This window comes from Elgaria multicarinata, chromosome 11, assembly GCF_023053635.1.
Source record: "Elgaria multicarinata webbii isolate HBS135686 ecotype San Diego chromosome 11, rElgMul1.1.pri, whole genome shotgun sequence".
Taxonomy (NCBI): domain Eukaryota; kingdom Metazoa; phylum Chordata; class Lepidosauria; order Squamata; family Anguidae; genus Elgaria; species Elgaria multicarinata.
In genome coordinates, this window is record NC_086181.1 from 45134711 (window position 1) to 45153553 (window position 18843).

At 53.4% G+C, this 18843-nt stretch overlaps 1 protein-coding gene across 1 annotated transcript in view; it reads right to left on the reverse strand.

Moving 5' to 3' along the window:
• Positions 1-653: 653 nt before the first annotated feature.
• Positions 654-18843, reverse strand: part of CNTROB (centrobin, centriole duplication and spindle assembly protein) — a 31430-nt gene continuing 13240 nt past the window's right edge. Inside the window, exons 7-20 of the mRNA XM_063137389.1 lie at positions 18092-18208; positions 17819-17917; positions 16920-17135; positions 11166-11312; positions 10180-10313; positions 8828-8953; positions 7191-7371; positions 6111-6468; positions 5359-5522; positions 3935-4022; positions 2685-2861; positions 2446-2581; positions 1884-1962; positions 654-1472 (exon numbers count right to left, since the gene is read on the reverse strand). Of these exons, the coding sequence (XP_062993459.1) occupies positions 1335-1472; positions 1884-1962; positions 2446-2581; positions 2685-2861; positions 3935-4022; positions 5359-5522; positions 6111-6468; positions 7191-7371; positions 8828-8953; positions 10180-10313; positions 11166-11312; positions 16920-17135; positions 17819-17917; positions 18092-18208 (2160 nt within the window). The 3' untranslated portion in view covers positions 654-1334. The remainder of the gene's footprint in view (positions 1473-1883; positions 1963-2445; positions 2582-2684; positions 2862-3934; positions 4023-5358; positions 5523-6110; positions 6469-7190; positions 7372-8827; positions 8954-10179; positions 10314-11165; positions 11313-16919; positions 17136-17818; positions 17918-18091; positions 18209-18843) is intronic.

Sequence of the window (18843 nt, forward strand, 5' to 3'; positions counted from 1 at the left end):
CTTCTCTATCCTCCCAGAGTGCAGGACACAGAATAACGGGCTCAAGTTAAAGGAAGCCAGATTCCACCTGGACATCCGGAAAAACTTCCTGACCGTTAGAGCAGTACAACAATGGAATCAGTGACCTAGGGAGGTGGTGGGCTCTCCCACACTACAGGCTTTCAAGAGGCAGCTGGACAACCCTCTGTCAGGGATGCTTTAGGGTGGATTTCTGCATTGAGCAGGGGGGTGGACTCGATGGCCTTGTAGGCCCCTTCCAACTCTGCTATTCTATGATTCTATGAACTGAGCAAACAAGATGCATCTTCATCTTTAGGTCTCCCAGGATTCATACCCCATTACTTGGGGGAAGAAACTTGCAGGATCTCAACTGGAACTGTGCCCATGGGAAGGGAGGGGGTGGTGGTCCTTTACTTTAAGACCACACCTTTGACAGGTCAGTTTCCCTCAAGAGGTATTGCAGAGGGGCATCAACACAACGGAAGAACAGAGGGAGGGGGAGAGACTTTTACATGTTTCAAGGATGGCAGCGAACAAAGCAGAGAGCAAAGGGAAGAGAGAGGTCCATCGAGCAGAGGCAGGGCAAAACCGCCGCTTAAAAATAACTCAACATTCATTTATTTAGAAAATAGTAATAATAATAATGGTGATGATACAAAAATATAAGTAACTGTGCAAAGAAGAGCAAACTTGTACAGCAAATCTCGGTGTGTCTAAAACAGCACACCCGGAATGAAGCACTCACAAACACCAGGATGCAGAGGATTTTGGGGGCGGGGGGAGGCACAGCAGGTTTTGGCAAGAGAACGGGAGGTGTCCCACGGCCCCCCCTCCGTCGAAAATACTCTGGCACATGTCACTCGCAGCCGAGCTATTTGACAGGCAAAGAGGCTGTCCTAGATTCAAGGCTTTGTCCACTGAATGGAACGGCCAAACGCAGAAGGGGGGGGCGACGCCATGGACGTCTCAGAGCGCTGGGTCCAGCCGGGGTCTTCGCTGACCCTCTTTTCGTTAGGATTTTTTAAAGAAAAGCCGCGGTTCTTGTCACGCCAAGTTTTGACACTGCAGGATTTAAGCCAAGTGTCAAAGCAAAAGCAAAAACGCCCTGCCTGCACATTCTCAGTCCTTCCTTTCTGGAAAAGGCGACATTTTGGAACTCCGCATTGAAGGAAACGGTTGAGGCGGAACTGGAGGTGAAGGAGGTGCTTCCATCCCTGTGAGCGGCTCACGGGCCGGCAGCCAGAAGGCCAGAGGAAACCGCTGCTCAGAAGAAGCTAATTGGGGGAAGGGGGGAAGGAGGGAAGGAGGGAAGGGTCCCAGCTCCAAAGAGGTCATCATCTCCACACACCTCCTCCTCGGCTGCTGCGAGGGTTAGAGGCCGGCACGCCCGTTGGTTTCTTCCCGGCTTTGGCTGGGGCATGGGGCTTCTCACGTCCAAACCCCGAAGTGCCCATGCGGCGGGTCGGGGCCACCTGAGGAGGGAGTCAGAGAAGGGGCAAACGAAGGACAGTCATTTTTGACTGGCCCCCATTTCCCAAATCCTAACCCCATAAAGGCCCCACCTGCAGGTTATGGTCTTGTTACCTATGCTAACAGTCTTTTGAATTATCTGTCGAACACTTTAAAAGGCTGCTATACTATAAAGAGCCACAGATGATGGGGGAAGAATATCTGGATTCCGATTAAGCATTTTTTAAAAAAATGCGTATTTAGAGAGAAAGTCCTACAATCCTATGCATGTTTAGACAGAAAAGGTCCTACAATCCTATGCATGTTTAGACAGAAAAAAAGTCTTCCAGCTCCCAGCATTTTGCCCCAGAAAGGACGAGACCCGTCCTCTCCAGCGTTTCTCCCCCCACCCAGCAGGATGACCCACCACCCACCTCTTTCCTCGTTGCTTCCGTCAATCGGGGGTCGAGGTTCCGGCGGGCTTGCGGATTTCCGTCGCCTTTTGTTTCTAGCCTGAAGGTAAAAGTCCCAAAAGGAAGATGGGAATGCCGCTGTCGGATGGAAGCCAGGAGTCCTGACACACACCTCCTCTCGTGCAAGCACTGAGTCATTACTGACTCTTGCAGGGACGCCAGCTTTCACTGACGTTTTCTTGGCAGGCCTTATAGCGGGGTGGTTTGCCGTTGCCTTCCCCGGCCGTTATTGCCTTTCCCCCAGCTAACTGGGTACCCATTTTACCAACCTCGGGAGGATGGAAGGCTGAGTCGACCCGAGCCGGCTGCCTGAAACCAGCTTCCGCTGGCATCGAACTCAGGCCGTGGGGAGAGTTTCGGCTGCAGAAACTGCTGCTTTAACGCTCTGCGCCACACACACATACCCAAAAAACCCTGCTCCCTTATCTCTAGGCACTGCTCCCCTTCAAAAAGCCCAGATCTGTCTCTTTCTCTTGCCCCACGGCAACATGTCACCCGGGGAATCCCCACACGTCCGCTTTACCCGTTCTGGCCTATGCCACGTAAATATGTGTACAGTTCCTCAGTTGAAGGCACAGGCCTCCCTCTGGCCTGGTATTGCTTCAGGAGGCGCGAAACTTCAGCCACCTGCTTGGGGGACAGGATTCCCCCCTCGTGGGCTGTGGAGGAAAAGACAGAGAAACGGGTGAGGCGGGACTCAAACCGAGCCGACACAGCTTGCGCTAGAGGCCTTGAGCTGCCGCTCGTGGGGTCGCCACACACCGGGGTTCTGCCGGGGGGGGCTTGTGGCTTCCGGGTTCGAGTAGGCCGACCCAACTCTGGGCAAGGGGACTTTGGTTTTGTGGACGGCGGAGTTGCTGGGCGGTTGGATGCGAATGGTGTTGATGGGCGGCTGCACCGGATCCCAGAGCGCGGTGGACCGTTCGTGGTAGGACGTGCCTGGGAAGGAAGGCAGGAAATGCGGAACGTTTATTTTATTTATTTATTTATTACATTTCTATACCGCCCCACAGCCGAAGCTTTCTGGGCAGTTCGCAAAAGCTAAAAACAGTAAACATTAAAAAGTATACAAAATTTAAAAACCATCCGAGACATAAAAACAACAGTATAAAAACAGCAGCATCCATTTAAACAACAACAATTCTGGGGTCCGTTAGAAAACAAACTTAGCGTTGTTAAATGCTGTTAAATGCCTGGGAGAAGAGGAAAGTCTTGACCTGGCACCTGAAAGAGAACAGTGTTGGTGCCAGGCGAGCCTCATCAGGGAGATCATTCCACAGTCGGGGGGCCACCACTGAGAAGGCCCTCTCTCTTGTTGCCATCCTCCGAGCTTCCCTCGGAGTAGGCACTCAAAGGAGGACCTTAAATGCTGAGCGCAGGGTACGGGTAGGTCCATGTCGGGAGAGGCGTTCCGTCAGGTATTGCGGTCCCAAGCCATGTAGGGCTTTATAGGTTAAAACCAGCACCGTTGTGGGCGGCCTGATTGTATATGCTCTTTTAATTAATTTTACGTACCTGATTCATACTGTATTATACTAATGTTGTTCCCTGCTTTGATCCAAAGGGAGAGTCAGATAAGAAATAAATATATGGTGAAGATGATGAAGAAGAAGAAGTAATACGCTGGGCTATCAAAAGGTACCTGCTCCCTCCCATCAATGACCACCAAAGACCATTAAATCCAGGGTCTAAAATGGCCTAACTGCACATCTGCACAGTTCTAAACATGTCCAGAACTAAATCTATACAGAAAGGCACATACAAGGCCCTAGACCAGCCTTCCTCAACCTGGGGCGCTCCAGATGTGTTGGACTACAACTCCCAGAATGCCCCAGCCAGCTGGCTGGGGCATTCTGGGAGATGCAGTCCAACACATCTGGAGCGCCCCAGGTTGAGGAAGGCTGCCCTAGACCCACCACCACCCTGCATAGCAAGTGGGGGTGGAGGGTGGGGGGCAGCCAGGAGCCACTATGAGAGGACAGGCAAGAGAAGGGGGTCAGGATGCTTCTTACCAAGCTGCGTCTGGTTGGTGGCGTGCGGCGGGCTGTCCGTGGAAACCTTTTCCTGCTCCTGAACACAGCTGTCAGAGCGGTCCCAAAGCTACGAGCCACAGGCGGACAGGAGTTAGATGTACAGCCTGCAAGCATCCCTCTTACCCCCAGACTTCAATATCTGGCAGCAGTTCCTGTACTACCCACATCAATAAAGAGGAACAGCAGAGATTCTGGGGTTTCTCTCCTAAGAGGATTGGGCGGAAGATATAACAAACAGCCGAGAATCCAGGGTGAATAAACGCTGAAGGGTTCCAGTTTATAAAGTGGGGTGTGGGGTTGTAAAAATTTTTAAAAAACCAATTATATACTAAGTGTTTCTTTTTGGAAAGGAACCTGGTTTAATACAAAATCAGAATTTAACACAAACATGTCAAAACCTATACTTACATTCTTTTGAATTATCTGTGAAATACTTTAAAAGGCTGCTATACTATAAAGAACCACAGATGATGAGGGAAGAATATGTGGATTCCGAAGCATTTTTTTTTTAAAATGTGTATTTAGAAAGTCCTACGATCTTATGCATGTTTAGACAGAAAAGGTCCTACAATCCTATGCATGTTTAGACAGAAAAAAAAGTGTTCCAGCTCCCAGCATACTGCTGGGAGCTGGAGGCCATTTTTCTGTCTAAACATGCATTGGATTGCACCCTAAGCCATGCATTGCATTTACTGTGGGCTTGCTCCTGGGCCCCACAGACTACCAAGTCACCAGGATACTAGCACCCATAGGGACGCTACCCTCTATCACAGCCTTCCTCAACCTGGGGCGCTCCAGATGTGTTGGACCACAACTCCCAGAATGCCCCAGCTGGCTGGGGCATTCTGGGAGATGTGGTCCAACACATCTGGCGCGCCCCAGGTTGAGGAAGGCTGTTCTATCACCAGGATCATCCACAGAGCCCATCAATGTCAGAGCAAAAGGAGAGAAAAAAACCAGGGCTACTCCATCGCCCGTGTTGGGAGACCAGCTTCCTTTGGCTCTCCCAGGCTGTCACTTAGCAGCAGCCAGTCCGTCTGGCTAGCTGAGCTGTTTGCACCCCAGCTGGTCCTCATAAGGACTGAGGTTGCATTTTTTTCCTCCTCCCTCCCCATCCCTCTTCCCTTGCGTGCCATGTCATTTAGGCTGCAAGGCCCTTGGCAGGAACTCTCTTTTTACTGACCTTTGTTGGGCTAAAGAGCTGGATAAAAAAAAAAACACCTACGTGAGCACTACAATCCGTTCAACGGGCAAAGCGACGACTTCCCATCCCATCGCTGTTTCCATCCCATTCCGTAGCCTCTGTGAGGAAGGTAACGCGCACCCACCCCTCGCACACACAAATGCACACACAGAGACCCGCCTGCAGGCTAGGAAAAGGGGCGGCGCATGACGACACATACCAGGCGCATGTAGTAATTTAAGTCCGCCTGGGGCTGCTGCGCTTCGCTCTCCAAGGTGTAACGTGGGAGGGTCTCCCCCTCATTGCCCGCCCCCTCAGCGGCGGCCTCATCTGCCTCGTCCGTGAACGGGTGCTCTGCAAGGTTGTCGGGGTGGAAAGTCAGGCCTAAAAAGGGGGCAGGGGGAGAGATGGGGGGGGGCGGAGAGAAATGGAGGAGGACCAGGTTTAAATATCTGATCCTTTGGTGGTGCAGTTTCCACCACCCCAGCTTTCTAAAAGATTAATATGACTCTTCTAAAGCTTTTGTTCCTGGCGAGAAGAACTTCAAGCTAAAATGAGCTGGTGTTTTTGGCCCCGCCCCCTTTTGCTTTTGGCTCCGCCCACCCCTGGAATGCCGGGGGGGGGGGGGACGACGACCCCGGAGAGCTGCTTCCAAATGGAATCCGGCCCTCGGAATGAAAGGAGCCCTGCGCCTTGGCCATAATGACGTTAACACGCGAGGTTGCCACTTGAGCTATGAAACACTTGATGGCCAGCTAGCGATAGGTCAACTGGCAATACCTGGCCGGCCAGCTGACGAGCGTGCCAGCCCTTCGCCTGCGTTTATAAGACTGCGGCTTCTCCCTCCCCTCCCTGAAATATAATGAACCGTTTTCGTTCCGAAATGCTGTTAACCGTTTCCTGTGTTTTCTAGGAGAGGAGAGGAGAGGAGAGGAGGGAACCCACATGGCAGGCAGACACACGCGCACACACCTGAACCAGCCGCAGTGGTGTCCGCTTGAGGCTCCAGCTGCTGGAAACCCTGCTGGCTGAGGAGGCTGTAGTTGAGAACACGGCTGAATTCGGAGGACACGCGCCCCATGTCAGGCAGCAGGGGAAGGAAGTGCCGGTAAGGGTCCTGCAGAGGCTTTTCAAACCCTTTGCACGGCCCCTGCAAGGTGTTGCGCTGAGCAAGAGGCCGGAAGGCCGCGGCCTGGGTCCATGCAGGTCCCTCGTAGTCTCCGGCACCCTGGACGCTCCCAAGAGATTCCACCTTCTGAGCCTTCTTCAGAGATTCCGAGGGCTGCAGAGACTCCGGGTCGGAGGCGGGGTCCGGGTCAGAGGGAGCATCCTAGGGGAGTGGGACAAAGGAAGCCCCCCGACCCCGGCTCTATAAGCAACACATAGACCTGGTTTGCAGGTGACAACAGCCCAGAGTACGGGTTGAATATACGTTGCCATTGAATTGTGGGTTGTTGTTATTATGTGCAAACTCTGCACTTACAGATGTGTTGGACTTGTCGAATCATGGGTAGTCGTCGAATCACAGGTTGTCGATATGTGCGAACCTTGTGCTGTGGTTTAACTATGGTTTGTTAACCATGAACAACCCAGGAAGAGAACTCTTAATTTGTTGGTGGGTTGTGAATTCTGGGTTGTCCATGCTTAACAGCCCAGAATTAAATGACAGCGCAGGGTTCACACGTTACGACGACCCACAATTCAACAGCAACCCATGATTCAAGAAGTCCTACGTATCTGGAAGATACCAGGTTGGGGAAGGCGGTTCTGCACAGTTTTACAGTCCACTGAGTTTTACAATGGATCTCCTGGAAGGTAAGATAATACTTAAGAGTTTACAACATTGATCTTGGGTACTAGGCCGTCCATATTCCAGATGGGCGGGAGAGCACGTAGCGATCTGAAGAAACAGGAAAGATTTAAACCCAGAACGTTTAATAGCTCTCAAGCTATTATGCTGCACCAGCAATCCCCAAAGCACTCCAGCCCCTTGTCAGGTTTAGAGGAGCACCGGGAGAGGAAGACCAGGCGGCAAGGGCACCAGGCACTCACTTGCTCCTGAGCCTTGGTGCTGAGCTGGGGGGAGGCGCTGCTGCCGGCGAAGAGGCGGAGGGCCTCGTTCCAGTGCGCCTGCATCATGGCCTGGAACTGGATCACCATCTCGGCTCGCTGGGCCTCCAGCCGCCGATACCTGGCCTGCAGCTCTTGCATTTCTTCCTGCTGCTTGGCGATCCTGGATCGGGGTTAAGAAAAAAGGCACCGTGGACGTCAGACAGGAGGGGTGGCAGGAGCCAGGAAGCCTGGGATGGCCCCACACGGAGACATAAATACGCGCCGCTCCCCTGCCAGCCCCAGCACGGAAGCAATGGAAAAGGAGGACAAGCAGCCGGCTAGTGGAGGGGGAGGGGCAGTGCGAGGGGGCGCGGCAGCAGAGGGAGAGGTGCTCTCTGATGCATCACACACACACGCCCGCCGACCCCTGGTCCAGAAAGAAATTTTGATCCAGAAGGGTCCCCCGAAAGCGGCTGACGCAAAACACCAAGGTACACGTAAAACTGTCCAGAATCACTAAAAACACCCAAGTAAAATCAAACGTTTATTTCCTTCCCACACCACCATTTTGTTTTTTAGAAAAGATCCTTCCCTTTCAACGACTTCAAGCAGCTCGCTGTTATTTTAGATCTCTGCATCCCTGCTTGGCTTTATTTTGGCTTTTGTTTTCATTTTATACTGCCGTTTTACACTTTTATTTATTTGTTGCATTTCTATACCGCCCAATAGCCGAAGCTCTCTGGGCGGTTTACTGTTGTATTTCACGCTGCGTTTTGCGGTTTCGATTTCTGTGGACCGCCCAGAGAGCTTCGGCTATTGGGTAGGCTGACCCTATGGAAAGGAGGACTGGGCTCCTGTGTCTTTAACAGTTGCATAGAAAAGGGAATTTCAGCAGGTGTCATTGGTATGCATGTCGCACCTGGTGAAATTCCCTCTTCATCACAACAATTAACGCTGCAGGAGCTATACTAGAGTGACCAGATTTAAAAGAGGGCAGGGCACGTGCAGCTTTAACTGGTGTGAGGAAGAGGGAATTTCACCAGGTGCTGCATGCATAGAATCATAGAATAGCAGAGTTGGAAGGGGCCTACAAGGCCATCAAGTCCAACCCCCTGCTCAATGCAGGAATCCACCCTAAAGCATCCCTGACAGATGGTTGTCCAGCTGCCCCTTGAAGGCCTCTAGTGTGGGAGAGCCCACAACTCCCTAGGTCATGGGTTCCATTGTCGTACTGCTCTAACAGTCAGGAAGTTTTTCCTGATGTCCAGCTGGAATCTGGCTTCCTTTAACTTGAGCCCGTTATTCCGTGTCCTGCACTCGGGGAGGATTGAGAAGAGATCCTGGCCCTCCTCTGTGTGACAACCTTTGAAGTATTTGAAGAGTGTTATCATGTCTCCCCTCAATCTTCTCTTCTCCAGGCTAAACATGTACTAATGACACCTGCTGAAATTCCCTTTTCAAAACAACTGTTAAAGATACAGGAGCCCGGTCCTCCTTTCCCTATGGTCACCCTACTATTGGGTGGTATCAAATATAATCAGCCCATAAATACAGAGCCTTCCTTTCCCCTCCGGCTGTCTCTCCGCCGCCTCTGACTCAATCCACACCAGGAGCCGCTGCCCCTTCAAGGTTGGTACCTGCGCTCACAGTCCTCAGTGAGGTGCCGCTGTCTCTCCTCCCTCTCGGCCAAGTCAGATTTGAACTGGGCTAGCTGGCCGGCCAGCTCTTTCTCGTGGTGGCTGCTAAGCTCCAGCAGCTGCTTCCTGGCAAAAGAGGAAAAAAAACCCACAGATTGTCCAAAAGCAAAGATCCAGTTTAGTCTTTGGCTAACGTAGTGCCCTTCGGAGGTTCTGAACCACAATTCCCAGGACTGCTGACAATTGGCTGTGCCGGCTGAGGCTGATGGGAGCTGAAGTCCAAAATGACTGGAGGGCCCCAGGTTGAACAAGGCTGCTCTTGTGTATCCCAATATGGTTCACCAGACGTTTTCACCAGGTTTAAGTAGGAAGGGAGGAATTACCGTGAGAGGAGCCATCTTGGATCTAGCGCTCAATTTTCCTGTCAGGTGTCAACTAAAAAGTGTGCCAATTTGGCAATAGAAAAGTGGCCGCTCAAGGTTTAGAAAGACGAGGGTGGCTTGAACCTTCAAAATCTGTTTGGGTTTTCCCCTCAAGTATCTAGAAAAGGGAACCTAAAAACAGAACGTCCAACCCAAGCGACTGGCAAATATTTAAGATAGTTTAATTTAGGGCTGTGGGCCGCTTCGGATCTGGATCCTGAATCCGAAGCGAATCAGGGTGATTCGGAGGGCTTTGAAACAGATCCGAAGTGAATCAAAACAGGTCCGAATCAGTCCGAAGCGAATCGTCATGATCCAATGGACTAGATGGACCCTTGGCCTGATCCAGCATCAGGGCTCTTCTGACATTCTCATGTTCTAATCATACGTACTAGAAGAAAACCATACGAGGGGAAGCCTTTTATCCCCGGAGACCCTACCTCGCCCTCAATTTTGCCGTACCGTTTGTTTCTGCTATCTTGCAGCTGCATCCAATATAAGCCACAGGAATGACGGTAAGGGAAGAAGACTGGAAACAAAAGTGCAGAAAATACACGCTCGTGGCTATGTGTATTTCATGTTTCAGCATGCACGCACGAGAGAGAAACCGTGCTACTGAGAGAACCCGGGCTTTTCAAAAAGGAATAAGCAGGTTTCTGGTGCTTACGATGGCAGGAAAGCCCCCACATATGTGCTATAAATTCCTAATAAAAACTCAGAAGCCAGAGTGGGAGGAAAAGGATGCCTTACCCAATAAAAACAAAAAAGACAGGCAGGGATCACGGTCAAAGCAGCTAAGCGGAAACAGAGAAGTGGGTGAGTGGGGAACCACAGAATAAAGTGGGCAGCGCCAGGAAGCACGGCTCACTACTGAGGGGTGGCATCTCAAGATGAGGGCCGCCCCACGGCCAGAGGCAGAACCTCTCGCACCTGTGCTGCTCCCTCATGGCACTCATCTGGCGCAAGCTGTCCTCGTGAACCTCAGCCAGGCGCTCCGTCACCCGCTGCTCTAATGCCACCTTCAATTCCGACTCCAGCTTTACCTTCTGCGCTTCGTAACGGGCCTAGGAAGAGAAGGGGAGCGGGGTGGGGGTGGGGGTGGGGAGAAAAGTACGCTCACTTCAAGCTTCTAGCGGTGTATTTAGGACCCAGCATGCTCCTAGCCCTCAAGGTGTTCACACATGCCAAGTTCAAAGCTTTAGGTCCTTGAATTAAAGAGGAAGATGCTCCACCCCAGGTCACTGGGCTCCATTCAGGACGGGACGACGGTGCCTTTAACAATTACAGTGGAAAACAGTGTTTCTGGTGAGGGTCTTCCCCTCCCCTGCCCCCCAACCATGGGTCTGCAGCATAGGGAGAAGTTGCGCAATCCGAATGCCTTCTTCCTTACCGTACACTGGGGATGGTGAAACAATCACAACTTTTATTAGAATCACAAAAGAGTTAGAAGGGGCCTCCAAGGCCATCAAGTCCAACCCCCCTTGCTCAATGCAGGAATCCACCTTAAAGCATCCCTGAGAGATGGTTGTCCAGCTGCCTCTTGAAGGCCTCTAGTGTGGGAGAGCCCACAACCTCCCTAGGTCATGGGTTCCACTGTCATACTGCTCTAACAGTCAGGAAGTTTTTCCTGATATCCAGCTGGAATCTGGCTTCCTGTCACTTGAGCCCATTAGTCCGTGTCCTGCACTCTGGGAGGATCGAGAAGGGATCCTGGCCTTCCTCTGTGTGACGACCTTTCACGTACTTGAAGAGTGCTCTCATGTGTCCCCTCAATCTTCTCTTCTCCAGGCTAAACAGGCCCAGTGCTTTCTGTCGCTCCGCATAGGGCTTTGTTTCCAGACCCCCCGATCATCCGCACTACCCTTCCCTCACCCCAAAACCAGCATCCAACGGAGAAAGGCCCCCAACCGCGTTACCTGAACCAAGCTCATCTCCATCTTCAGGTTGTCCCTCTCTCGGCGCACGGCCTCCAGTTGGCCCTCGAGGCTTTGCACTTCTGACTGCACGGAGGCTAGGACGCGCTGGGCATCTGCAGCCTTCTGGGCTTCTCGCTGCGTCCCTGCCTGGAAAGGGGTGGGAAGGAGCAGAGGACACTTGGTGAGAAGACGCTGGGCACCCAGACTCATAGAGGGCACCCCAAAAGGGCTCCTTCGAGGCCACGCCAGCTTCTCCTTCCAGATGTAGGAAGGGGCCTGCCCGGCTCTTGGCTCACAGCTCCAGCACTAAACCAGGCCAGCCAGAACATGCTGGGCGTATTTTTGTCTGCTCCGTTTACATCTTCCTTTCCTTTGCCAAGGCTAAAGTGGAGGAGGGGGGCATGGAAAGTGAATGACGACACAGCACCCATTAATACAAATAAAAGAGCACAACCAAACAGGATTAAAACCTCTGACCCGAGTCAAAGAAGGTGAAACTGTCCCTAGGCAGGGCCCAAAACGTCTGAGGGTTGTCGTGCGTTTACCAACTTGGCATTAAGCACCACCGAAAGGATTTGGATTTTTGAAGGGGGTTCACTGGCAAAGGCAAAAGCCCACCCCGAACAGGCCACGCATAAGTCTTTTCCCTCCCAGAGACTAACGGCTTCACAAATGGGCCATTCTCAACCCGCCCCCATCCACACCAGGATGAGCTTAATGAGAACCCAGAATTAACTCGCTCCAGGATAATTCCATTGGGCCCTGGGCAGAGTTCAGTGAACCACTTCAGAGCACTCAGATGCTTTCAGTATGGTAAATTCCAGCCTTCCCCCATCCTGGTGCACTCCAGACGTGTTGGAGTGCAAACCCCATCATCCCCGGCCAGCATGGCCACGAACATCTTTACAGCTCCTTTCCGAACAGAGCGGCCTGTGCCTTTCACAGCGGCACAACGGCCGGAAACTGAACCGACGCAGCTGTCCCCTCACCCGCTGCACCAGTTGAACTGTTTCCCAAGACACAGGAGCCTTAGTAAGGAGAGGAGGCAGACGTTCCCTGCATCGGCCGGCGCGAACAAGCTACAGACACCACCGAGAGCTGCGTCCGAACCATCCCAAATTTTCAGGGGCTCCTCTGCCTTTGATCAAGACGGGAGGAAAAGCGTTTCTGGCTGCGAGGAGAGGGAGAGGAGATACCTTTTCCTTCTGCCACTGCCACCCCCTCTCCAAAAGCAAAGGTGTCATGACAACCCACTCAATTACAGCACGCAGAATAGGAACGGAAAACGAAGCCAACGGGATCGATTTGCTACTAATCCCCAAAGGGGCGCGGGGAGAAGGGAGGGGGGGGAAAGGAGGTTTTGTTTTTCAATCCGTTTCCCCCCCCCCCCCGGGACTGGTGGCCACCTGGCTGGAGGGGCCTCCGCTGACGGGGATCCAGGCCAAGGCTCAGCAGCAGCAGGAACTGGGGATTAGGCTATCCAAAGAGGGTGAGGTCAGGCGCCTTGTGGCAGCTTCTGCCGTGGCTTCGGCGCTTCGTACACAGAACGTTTAGACTACAATCGCAGCGAAAAATCGCAAATCCAAGTAACACGGATGGCTAGGTTTGCAAGGACAGCAGGAAAGCGATGCGGACGGCAGCGGGCCGAAGACTGGATTTGTAGTTTGTTTTTTTAAAAAAACCAACAGGTTGCTATGCCATTATTTTCTATTTAAAGATCTACGTTTGCTCCCTCCATTTTCTTTTCTGGCAGGGACTCCCGGGGTAGGGGGGTGGGAGGGGGTGTTTCGCTGCTGCCTAATATAGGGTGACCCTATGAAAAGGAGGACAGGGCTCCTGTAGCTTTAACAGTGGTAGAGAAAAAGGATTTTCAGCAGGTGTCATTTGTATGCAGACAGCATCTGGTGAAATTCCCTTTTCATAGCAAGAGTTAAAGGTGCAGGAGCCCTCCTCTCTTTTGTATCTGGTCAAAGGGCAGGACTCCTGCAGCTTTAACTCTTATGGTGAAGACAAAATTTCACCAGCTGCTACGTGCATTCAAATGACACTTGCTGAAATTCCCTTTTCTATACAACTTTAAAGATACAGGAGCCCGGTCCTCCTTTTCATAGGGTCACCCTACCTGATAGGCAGAAACGCAACAAGCGGCCCTTTCCCTGACGTGGCGATTGCGAATGCGGCAGCGGAGGAATCGGTGGCCTGTTGCAGGGATTACAAGCACACAGGGGCCTTGTGAGGAGGAGAAACGGCATTCCCGAGTGGGGAGAAGCCAGCCTCTTCCACCACACCCCCACTCCCTTTCAGGCCTGAAGATAGAGGAGCTTTCAATGGCTACTAGTCATGGTGGTTATGTTAGGGTGACCACAGGGAAAGGAAGACAAGGGCTCCTGTATCATGAACAGTTGTATTGAAAGGAGAATTTCAGCACGTGCCGTTGGTATATATGCAGCACCTGGTGAAATCCCCTCTTCGTCACAGCAGTGAAAGCTGCAGGAGCCCTGCCCTCTTTCATATCTGGTCACTCTAGCATAGCTCCTGCAGCTTTCACTGTCGTGATGAAGAGGGGATTTCACCAGGTGCTGCATGCGTATAAACAACACCGGCTCAAATTCCCTTTTCAATACAACTGTTGAAAGAGACAGGAGCCCGGTCCTCCTTTCTATATGGTCACCCTAGTTATGCACTACCTCCATCCGAGGGAGCGTGCCTGTCAACACCAGTCACGGGAGCATAAATCAACAGGAGGTGGACACTCATGGCCCTCTAGCTGCTTTAGCCTACAGCTCCCATCATCCCTTGCCAGCATAGCGAATGGTGAGGGGATGATGGGAGTTGTAGGCCAAAACCTCTTCAAGGCCATATATAGATCCATGGATGCTAAAAAGAGAAATCAACTCTGGTGCTTGATAAACGTATTAAAACCTATTTTATTCTTAAAATCCAAGAATGTTCTGCTCAACGTTTCGGACGTATCGTCCTTCGTCAGGAGGTGGACAAAGGACGATAGGTCTGAAACGTTGAGCAGAGCATTTTTGGATTTTAAGAATAAAATAGTTTTTAATACGTTTATCAAGCACCAGAGTTGATTTCTCTTTTTAGCATCCACGCTTATTGGTGCGGTTTCCCCCCCCCCTACATCGGCATACCTACATATATTGATCCAGCTGGGTTCTCCTCATGTTCTTAAGATGGTGGGGAAGCCATTGGCCAAGTTCGGACGACACAATAATCAACGGTTGATTTCCATTTTGCTCCTATTCCCACCACCACCACCGATTAGCGTGCCGTCTGAATTCAGCCATTCTCTAGGGAGCACACCGTGGCGTCGCTTTCACACAAACCCCACCCCGTGCAGATCACAGGAATCGCCGCGAAAAGTGCACAGGTCTCTTTAAACACCTCCTTAAGCCTCGCAGGATCAGGAAGCCATTTGAAACTACACCGAAGAGGGGCAGTCAAGCCACGGGAGAGAGAGAGAGAGAAGTGCCTTTGCCAAATTTCCACCCCTGAAAAGGAGGCGATTCTAACAGGGACAAGCTCAAGGATACTTTAGGCTCCTCTCTGAATCACTGAGGACTAGAACTTTAAATGCCAGGTAACCTTAACAGGAAAGGGGACAAGCACAGAGAGAAAAAAATCCCCAAGATGTGTGATTAATCCAGGGCTGGATCGATGTAGGGGTCTTCCCTATTCTCATTTTCTGAAATCGGAGTGGAATCACACAGATAACCGTCAGTTGGCTGGCTCATGCCTGGCCTCCTGACCTCCCTTCCTTCCGGCTGCAGCTGAAACTACTCTCAGCGCCAGGACGAGACATCTCCACCCCACAACTCACTGATTGGGAGAGCCACCTCTCTTTCTTCACACCGGGGGGCTGGATCAACTGCAGCTCTTCCCAGACCTGGGACTCCATGGCAAACAAGACCTTCTCTGCTGCCACACTGCAGTGTAAGAAGCCCCAGCTGCAAGGCGGAGCCAGGGTCAGCCCCGCCCCTTTGCCAGGAAAGGCCACGCCCCTGCGAAATGTGGGAGTGCGTGCAACAGAGCTGGGGGGCCCCAATGTGATGCTCATGGGCAACACCCTCAGTGCCCGCCAGGCTTCCTGCCCTAGCTGACATTTTAAAAAAAACCACAGGGTTTTATTTTTTGTTTTCAGGAATGCCTCTGGACCGCAGAAGCATTATCAGAAAATAAAAATGGTGGATGGCTACAGCCTAGTGACCAGCTACCGAGAAAAAGGGCGGGGGGGGGGGGGCCTGGCAGGAAGTTTCCTGGAGTACAAGACAGCTTGGGGAAAGCAGTGGGGGCATTTCGCCTGTGCCGTGTGTGTGTGTGTGTGTGTTTTGCCTGTCTTTTAAAATAGTATGTGTGTGTTGTGTGTTCTGCCTGGGGTTGTGCATGTGCATTTTGCCAGGAATGGTGGCGCTTTGTGCATGTTTTACCTGGGTATGTGGGAGCTGGGGGTGTGAAGGGGTGTCCTGCACATGTATTTCTCTAAGCATCTCTAGTTCCTCTGAGAGGTGTATTTTGTTGTGCCTTGTGGGTGCAGATATGTGAGTGGGTGTTTGGGGGCTCACCCCCCACACACACTGGTTGGTATTTCAGCCAAAAAAAACCCTCTGTCCTTCTCTCTCTGAGCCTCATCAGTTTGCCTTCTGCGAAACAGGCGCTGGAGCAGAAAACTGTGGCTTCCAAATAGGGGTCCTTGTGCGTTGGAACCTCTGCCTTGTGCTTTGGTTCCTGAGGAAGTTATTTTCCTTTAAGCTTCACCAATTTGCCTTCTGAGTTGTTGTGGGTTTTTTTTAGTTTGTTTGTTTGTGACTGGCCAGGCCCACCATGGCAGCCATTTTGTGAGAGTGCTCACGACACTCTCTCCAAATCCCCAGCGCGCCCACCAGCCCCAAAGAGTTGGGGGACCCCAGTTACAGAGGGACTGTGGGCCTTCCCTGTTCTTATCAGTTCATGGAGGAAGAACCCTGCCAAAATCCCCAGCGCGGCGCCCACTCGTACTTCTCATTCCACCCAGCCTCGAACAGCCACCGAGCCTGGCCACTGCTCTCCTCTTTGGATCCATGTGCCACCAGCCCCGGTGAAAAGGCTGGGAGGCTGGGCAGAGAATTAGTCTGCTGAGAGACCACTGATGAAGAGGACCAGGAGCCCCGGAGCAGAGGTAGAAGAGGATCTTGGCAGGGCCGTGTTTCATATGTGCCTTGCCTGCCACCCACCCACCCACCCACCGCTGCCCACTGCATTCCTCCCATTCATTTTGCCCTGCCTCCACCAAGGATGTCCTCACAACCGGCTTCGATTCAGCCAAGCTGCAACCACAGAGGTGGCGTTGACAGCCCTGTTTCCCTCTGCCTCCTCTTCCCCGGCTGTCTGCCTTGCCCTAACTTTTAGACTGCAAGCTCCTCGGGGCAGGGCACTGACGGCACCACGTAAGTGATAACACAATAAGAAGGCTCCTGTGGGACGTGACGGGGCTTCCTCCCTAGCGAGTCAGGTTAGGGCTGCAGCCGCACGATGCCCTTCATGTATCCTTGGAGAGGACTGAGGCCTTCCCTGCAATCTGGGCATCTAGATCAGCCTTCCCCAACCTGGTGCCCTCCAGATGTGATGGACTGCAACCCCTATCGTACCCAGCCAACTCCTCCCATGCATGGGGATGATAGGAGTGGCCGCCCGAGGCATCTGGAGAGCACCCAGTTGGGGAAGCCTGGTCCAGGAGGCCTGGGGAGGGCCCTGCTCGCTCACCTTCTCCTTGTCCAGCTGGGCCCGGCCCTCCTCCTCCAGCGCCTGGTGCTGCTGCTCCAGCTGCCTCTCGCGCTGGGCCCAGCCCCTCTGCTGCTCCTCCAGCGTGGCCCGCAGCGCCTCCTGCTGGCGGCGCTCCAGGTCCCAGTCGGCCTCCAGGCTGCGCACGCGGCGATGCTCTGCCTCCAGGCTGCACGACAGCGAGGCCTTCTCCTCCTCCTGGCCGGGAGAGAGAGAGAGAGGGAACAGGGCCGTGCTGGTCAGCTCTGCCGTGAGCATGCGCCACGAAGCGCCCACGCAGGACACCGTGGGAGACGGCCTGGTCCCGATGCTCTCGCCCTCAGCATCTGGCAGGCAGAAGGAGCCCTGCCCCTGAGCGGGAAGAGTCCGTGTTTCGCTCTCAGGGCGAGGAGCCGCCAGGAGGGCTTCCTCTCCCGATCCTGGGAAGCTTCCAGTGTTTACGAAGACGTAAGGGCCCATTCAGCAGAATGGGGGTTTAGGCCCAGGTAAAGGGTTGCAGCCTTCGGACCGAGGACAGGGGTGGGGCAGCTCTTTCAACCCAGGGGCTGCGCTGAATTTCAAAGCAGCTCTCAGGGGCTGCATTCCAGTAGCAGGTCACAGGCAAAACGGGCAAAGCCAAAAATACCAGGCGTATTTTAGCTTCAGGCTCTTCCCTGCCAGTAACTCAGGAGAAGGCATTTCGACCTTTTCAACAGGGGAAGAACTGCCCCCCCCCACACACTCACAAAAAGGCCACTAATGATAGGTGAAAAGGGGGTGTGGCCATGGGAAAGTGGGTGAAGCGACATGGGGAATCTCAGACGGCCAGACCGGGACCCCAGCAGGGCCGGCTTTGAGGTGCCCCCTCCCTGCCCCAGGAGCCAGAGGGCCGAGCTTCTTACCAGCGCCTCCTTCTCCTTGAGGCACTGGCTGGCTGTTTGTTGCTCCCGGCTGAGGGCGGACAGGGCTTGTTCGAGGCGCCCTTCTGTCTCCGACGTTTTCTAAAGCAGGAGGGGGGGAAAGAGGATGGCATTTAGAGGTTGCACTCGAAGCGGACGGCTCGCTGGTTCGAGCCAGCCTGTCTGCAAGGAGCGGAGCGCCCCCAGGGTCATGGCTGGGGGGAGAAGGGAGAATCCAGTCCTGCTGCCCGCCGAGACCCCCGGCCCGAGGCCCACCTCCTTCTGCCTGCCCAGCGCCTGCTCCGCCGACTCCTTCTCGGTCTGCAGCCGACGAAGCGCCGACGTCCGCTCGGCCTCGTGCCGGTTCCAGCCCTCCACCACTTTGGCCAGGGTCTGTGGAGGGGAGGACAGAAGGCTCAGCCGGAGGCCCGACGCAGGGATCCGAGGGAAAGAGGACCGTTGTGCAGAGGGGAGGAACCCCTAACCCAGGGGCCAAAGCCGACCCACTCGCGGTCCCCTCCGGCCCACGACGCCATCCCCCAGCCCCTTATCGTGGGGTGGATTTCTCTCCCATTCTTAAAAGGTTGAGCAAGTGGCGGCAAAAGCTTTAAGCTACACTCCGCTAGGAATATATGTGTGGTCTCGGCCCCGCCCCTTTGGCCGTCAGAACTGCCCACCTGTGGCACGTGGCCCTCCAAAGCCTCCCCCAAGCTGTACTGGGCCCTCAGGCTGGAGAAGGCTCCCCGTCCCTGCCCTAGCTGGTGGGGTGGGAAAATGTATATATTGGCCGAAGTTTCCCTTCTCTACACGTCACATCCTGCATCAGAGAAGCTTCGTGGCTCCAATGCCCGTGGGGCGGTGAATCCGCTCCGGGTTTCAATGGGAACCAGTCAGACCTCTAAAGGAGCTATCCAAGGTGGGATGTCGAATCCGCTCCGGGTTTCAGCCAGAGCCAGTCAGACCTCTAAAGGAGCTATCCAAGGTGGGATGTCGAATCCGCTCCGGGTTTCAGCCAGAGCCAGTCAGAC